The sequence below is a fragment of the Nematolebias whitei genome, chromosome 21 (assembly GCF_014905685.2).
Source record: "Nematolebias whitei isolate Nwh7 chromosome 21, NemWhi1, whole genome shotgun sequence".
Classification (NCBI taxonomy): Eukaryota; Metazoa; Chordata; class Actinopteri; order Cyprinodontiformes; family Rivulidae; genus Nematolebias; species Nematolebias whitei.
The window spans coordinates 12,919,884-12,926,602 of record NC_056518.1 but is presented as its reverse complement, the minus strand read 5'-3'; the positions used below and the strand labels follow the sequence as shown (position 1 = coordinate 12,926,602).

The window sequence follows — 6,719 nt, the reverse complement described above, 5'->3', positions numbered from 1 at the left end:
ATTTCCTAGAACTTAAACAAAACTCCAGTTTTGATGCATATCTGTTGATAATGAACCAAAGCTGCTGAAATTGTGAGTATGTTTGTTAGAAAAATATTCCTGTCATCAGATCTCAGTCAGCTTCATTGCAGCTGAACACCGTGTTACACTGAACATCACATCAGCTGGTGGACATAAATACAGTACAGTAATATTATATTCACAAAATACTAACAATACTATGTTCATCTTACTTGTGAAAAGTTATCCCCCGAGACCTGACGTCAACAGTCCGTTGATTAGAACAGAAATAAGCTGCGAAGTGCTGAAACATCTGCTTTAACCAAATAAGGACGACCGTTTCAAGATGGCGGTCGAAATTATGCGCTGCAGCAGCCAATGCGGATAGTGATTACATGATATCTATGGATAGATGCATGATGGGAAATCAAAGGGGGCTGCATGACGTAAGAGCGTCCGTCAACAACGCGTTGTGCGGTTCTCTGTCGCCCCCTGTTGAAACAATGGCGGAACTGCAGTGAAAACGCAGCCGGACCTGGAGACGGATTCGGTCCTGACGACCTGTAGCAACACTTCAAGTGAAGATGCCAGATGCTGAGAAGCTCCGGTCATGTTTGCTGCTTTCAGCTTTAGTTCTCCACGTCGGGGGCGCGGCGGAGGTGTCTGTGTGGAGCGTGAGCATCAACTCGGTCAGTGTTGTACCTCCAGTGTGGACATTTGCAGCTGCGCTAACCCTCAGCAGCTAACAGCTACTAGCTTACCTCCCGGTTGATGGGCCACCTGTCATGAACATTTAAGACGCCTTTAGTCGGCCTAAATGTGATTTATAATACGTTATTTTATGTTTACAACCGTGCCCTATTGCGTACTGCTGTTAGTTTTATTTTAATTCAACAAAATGGCAGTCGCTCTAAAGTAAATAAAGGTAATTCTTCATATACATCTTGTTTTACAGGAGGAGTGCGTTATTTAAATTAAAGTAGACCTCTTTGTCTGGATGTGCAGTTTATGATAAAGGTTATTTAACCCGTTATATGTTACTCAATGATAGATTAGTAGCTGTCCAAAATGTGGTTAAGGATAAAGTAAAATATTCGTTTTGACGTGGGGAAAAATACAAAGTAAACTTTCTCAGCAGTTCGAGTTACACAAAGAGGTTGGAGCATAAATAATAACTTGTGCTTGAGGCAGGTGCTTCTGAAATTGATCCTGTGGGAATTGAACTAAACGCATTGAAAGTCAACCCTCTTTTCAAATCAGGACATAATAAAAATGGTCTGGTCTTCCAGGTTTTACAATTATTCAACCCCAAATATCCAAAAGTACTGATGTCACTGTGTTGTTATTTATCACACTGTCAGGATGGACAAGCCGTGTGTGGATGAACCGAGTCCACCCTGTGATGTGGTGCTCTGCAGAACAGAATACTGTGACGCTGTGGTTTTCTGTGTCGTTTTATCCACGTCTTAACTGTGGAGCACTTCTGTCCCACTCTTCCATACAAGGTCACTTTAGTTCATCCAGGTTTGCAGACATGGATTTCTTCTGGGTTCAGCACAGGATTTCAATCGGGTTGAGGTCTGGACTTTAGCTGGACTGTTGCAGCACCTTCATTCTTTTTTTTTTCAGCCGCCCTGGTGTCAAATTGCTGCTGAGTTTGGGGTCGTTCTGTTGCATCATGACTCATTTTGGTCCAAGCTTCATCGTATGGCCTCGTTTTGCCTTCATGAGCTTTTGGTCTTCAGAGGAGCCTGCTTACTGAGGTCTAAGACGGCACACTCTGGGTTTTATTTTATATTTCTCTAAGCATTGCACAGTCTGACCTAGAGGGGAATTGTTTTGGGACTTTCCCTCCTGAGAGGACTGCCCTCTGTCTTAAATGTTCATGTTTTCACTCTCTGTATAATGACGGACTAACAGTTGATTGGAAATGACCTTTAACCCTTCCGATACTGATGGTCAGGTGCTGCTCTAAGATCATTGCTGATGTCTTTTCTACTTGGCGTTAACGCACACCTTTAAGCTCCAGAGCAGCAAACGGACTAAACTGCTTTTATAGAGGTGCTCACGATGGTGTTGCAGGGGTGGGCAATGTTTTTTTTCCACATGAGAAACGGAAAATATTGTGGAGGGCCGGCCCAAACGACTTACTGGTAACTCAATTCTGCATAATAGTACTAATATTTCTTTATTACAAACAGTAAATTTAATTGATTTGACAAGCTGGTAAGATTGATGAGAGTGTTTATGGTTAAGTAACGCAAAAGTGAAGTTGCCTTACAAAAAAAAAAAAGCCATTCATTCAATAAAATTTCCCAGTTCGATGGTAGTAACCTGTAAATGTTTTTACCATTTGTGACTCGTTATATTAGTGATCATTTTCAGTCACATTCACCCCAAAACACATTTTGAGTTTCATATACTGTTGGGAAGAGGTTCTTAGCTTTCTAAAGACATCACAGTATTGTCCTTGTACTCCAAATATTAAGCTACTCCAAATATTAAGCAATATAAATCATATAATAGTGATTGTCAATGAGCTAGTTGGTGCCTACATTTGTAGTCTAACCACGTCACTTGGTGTTTTTCAGTTGTTTTTTCTTGATTAGTGAGATAAATCTAGTCTCTGTTGGGCTTTAACAAGAACATTAAAGTCAGCTTGGATGTCTCAGGTGGATCAGCTGACAGAAGATCATTATTGAGAGAGGATCTATATCTGGATTGGTCAACTTCATCGCTGAGAATGTTCCCATATGTAGGTAGAGCCCAAGACAACCTACATCTTCATATCACGAAGCTAGTCCTGTTTGCTGCATCCCTGGATGTGTGAGGCTTGTTAAAAAAAAAAGCCTTGCTGCATTTGTAGCTTAGCAAAGCTTCAGATGACCGCGCCCTTTCAGCATCTGTCAAGTTTTTGTATTTCTCTGCATGTTTCGTCTCATCATGCCGACTCAAACTGTAAACCTGAAGCCCAGAGATCTGCTCTCCTCAAACTAAACGCACAGCTAGTTACCCCTGACTCCAGTAAATATTTAGCCGTCCATATTTTGTTGAAAACCCTGCACTCGGCATCTACTTCTCTTTTTGAGCACGAGTGGACTTTTTTTTTTTTAAGGGCTAACGTCGTCTTGTGATGGACTCGTGACAACGGTTCAATCATGCGCATTGCACACGTCTTGATTTACGCATTGCGTCGTTTTGTACGTGAATTACAAAAAAAAACTTCAAAACGCATGAGGTAAAATTAGAAAATGTTTATTTTGTAACTCCCTTTCATACGGGCCAGTCAGAGTCAACCAAACCACTGATATGTGATCCACTGCTCTACTGGTGTAGAGGTAGCGCAGCTGACTTGGGACCACAAAGTTGCAGGTTCAACCCCTCGCCAAGCCCACATGTCGTGTCCTTGAGCAAGACACCAAATCCCTAACTGCTCCCCGGGCGCTTGCATAACTGTCCACTGCTCCACCTGGGTGCATCTCAGGTGGGCGTCTGTGGCCGGGTGGTTAGAGCAGTCGTCCTCCAGTGCAAGAGTTGGGGGTTTGAATCCACCAGCAGTCACATGCCGAAGTGTCCCTGGGCAAGACACTGAACCCCTCACTGCCTCCGATGTGTGTCCCATCGGTGCATGAATGTGATAAAGCTCTGATTAGTCTCTTTTAGAATGATTTGTTCAATGAGCTTTGTAGAGATCTAGTGGAGGTAAATGAGGCACAGATTGTTGTAAAGGGCTTTGAGTTGATAAGACAGAAAGGTGCTGCTTTGTAAGAACAGTCCATTTATATTTAAATGCAGAGAGCTACATGTTTTCATTGTATGGGATCATACAATGATGGCAACACACAGAACTTTACTGATCATGATCAGTTAATCAATATATTGGATCAGCAGCACCTGACTGCTTCTGAAACTCTGGACTTTATTTTTCACACACAGCTTTTCACTTCGGTTTTGTTTTTAATAGTAAATGCGAACACGATGCAGTCATTTGTGCGTTTTTGTACACTTGAGTTTAAATTTCAGTACTTTGAGGACCTGGTAAAGACCAGATCGTTTGTATTATGTCCTGATACAGAAGACCCTCTGTTTTCTCATCGGTTAAAAATGTTCAGTGACTGTAAGGGATATGTACAGATGTTTGCTGACAGATGTTTGCTGTGTTCATCTTGACAATGTGGGCAGTAGCTCAATATAGAAGGCATCTTTTATTGTATGAATTTTTAGGGCTATGTCTGCATCATTTGCTTCATTTTTAAAGTATTTCTGTTGCATGATGTTAAAATAAAATTGATGTACCCTAATACATACTGTTGTTGTTTCATTCATTGAAAATGTGAGAATCAGGAACGAGTCCTGATGACTGTTTCTTTCTCTGCTGTGTTTTCAGACACAAGATGCAGTGTTTCGAAAGACGCTGTACGCCAACACCACTGTATTTATGAGGTGTAAGTAGTGTTTGTTCAAGTGTAATACATGGTAATATTCTGAAATGTAATCTTTAACATGCAGAGCACATTTCTTTGCTTCCAGTGAGAAACACCTTTTTATAGTTTTTGTCTTGAACAAAGTATTCTGAAGACTCCCCTTACTAGTTCAGTGTGTTATTAGTTTAAAACTGTGGCATTTTACAGCCCAATAACTCAATGTGCCACCCTCTGAGAAACTATCCGTCTCCTCTTTGTGTAGTTCAGAACGATTTGGGGACATGTGACAGGAACCTGGCCTTTAACATCAGCTGGTACCTGCGCTCCTCTGTTTGTTACAATGAGGTCTTCAATACCCCCGTGAGTATTACATCTGTATGTTGATGTCTGTGTGTAAAATGTTTGGAGTCAACGCTCTGTTAGCAAAATATATCAATGGATAAATGTCAATTCAATGTTTAGGATATAATTATTAGATGTACATGTACAACTCAGTGTGTGACAACATGAAAAATGGCGTTAACATAGATCTAAAACGAATAACAAAAATCAAATGTTACTGATGTTCATTATATCACTTCATCTATCAAAGAGGAAAACGTTTGAACACCAAGCTTTGCCTTTTAGTCTATTTATAATGTATTCCTGAAATTAAATCTAAAATCATTCCATTGAGAAATTACAATAGTTTTTAAAAAAGTCACAGCTTGTTAAGAAAATTGGATCCAGGTAACTGAAATAAATAATATATTTTCTTTGTGTTTTTCTGAAGGACAACAAAGCGATGAACATGTTTGGCATGGACCACATGTTGAAAGACGGATGGAGTGGCTTCTACAGTCACGGCTACGTGTACTTCGAAAACTGCTCCGCCCTCTTTATGCCAAAGGTCATGAATGTCTCAAACACAATTTCTCACAATGGACCTTTTGTAGTATTTATATTAGAGCCCGACCGATATGGAAATTTTGGCTATCGCCGATAACCGATATAATGGCTGAACATTTTAGAGCTTTGTCCTCCCCCAAGAAGACAGTGAGTGGAGCGGGGCTTGTTTATTTAGTGCAGCTGTTAGCAGCTACGAAGCCAAGCAAATCAGATCCATGCTATACTTGGTGCCACAGTGGGTTTACAGGTGGTGCACTGGTCATAAAAACAGTCTTCCTAACGGGCATTCACATTTTCTATTCAGCATAAAATTATTGTGCGTTACAAAAATATAAGCAGAGAAACGCCTTCCCTGTTCATGCATTGTGAACGTCTAATTAGTATTGACCACAGCGGCAACGGTTTTTCCTTGCAGAGGATATTTCAGACAAACGATGCATTTCATTGAGGATGACAAAGATAACGTTACTAATACTGGATGTCCTCGCAAACTGGAAGCTCAGTCCAACAGGACTGGTTGCTGTAACTGCTTACAATGGGGCTAATGTTGTGAAGGCGGTGCAACTGAGCACGAATGTTAGCTTGCTAACTTGAGAGACAAGTAGGTAGGGCTGGGCGATAGCTCAAAATTAAAAAATATCAAGATTATTTCATTTACGATATAAGATGAGACTATATTGATATAAATGATATACGTAGTGTTATACTTGAAAATCCGCCTGCTGTCTTCTCTTTCCCCCACATGGCCCCTCCTTTCCCTCTCAGCCTAGCCCCCACCCGCTTCCTGCCTCTCCAGATGGAGCGGCACCGCCACAATAATGCCCCTTTTCCATCAGTAACGGTACAGCACGGTTCGACTCGACTCTGCACGGTTCCAAGGCTTTTTCACTAGTAACGGTTCGTAGAACTGGCCCCTTTATTCAGAACCCTTTCTCTGGGGTTCCCAGCGAGCCGACCCGGCACCAAAACGTGACGTCAGAACACTGTTGGTCACTGATTGATCAGGGGGTGGAGTCACTAGGGATTTAAGAAATTTTCACAACACCTGATCCGCCATTTGCAATTACCGGTGTTCGAATTCGCAGAGCGACCCTCAAACATGTTTAAAGAAGAGCCATGGCCTTTAGTTCAACTTTATTCTAACCCACAGGTGTACAAATCACAAAACAAGAATTAAACTTTAAAGCAAAGCTAAAATTAAAAAAAAATCTGTAAACAAGAAACAAAACCACATCTAACTGAACAATAAAAGAAGACACGAGTGCAAATACATTAAATGATGAAGAAAACCTATAAAATTTTAAATATAGATGTTTTTGTAGCATCTGGATCATCAGAGATTTAATGGTGAACTAAAGTTCATTAAAAGTTCATTAGCAGGATGTATATGTATATATATATATATAT

At 40.8% G+C, this 6,719-nt stretch overlaps 1 protein-coding gene across 1 annotated transcript in view; it reads left to right on the top strand.

Moving 5' to 3' along the window:
- Positions 1–510: 510 nt before the first annotated feature.
- The window catches only part of LOC119427750 (transmembrane protein 87A), a 30,168-nt gene continuing 23,959 nt past the window's right edge, over positions 511–6,719 (top strand). The window contains exons 1-4 of the mRNA XM_037695388.1: positions 511–689; positions 4,388–4,445; positions 4,687–4,784; positions 5,197–5,313. Coding sequence (XP_037551316.1) covers positions 585–689; positions 4,388–4,445; positions 4,687–4,784; positions 5,197–5,313 — 378 coding nt within the window. The 5' untranslated portion in view covers positions 511–584. The remainder of the gene's footprint in view (positions 690–4,387; positions 4,446–4,686; positions 4,785–5,196; positions 5,314–6,719) is intronic.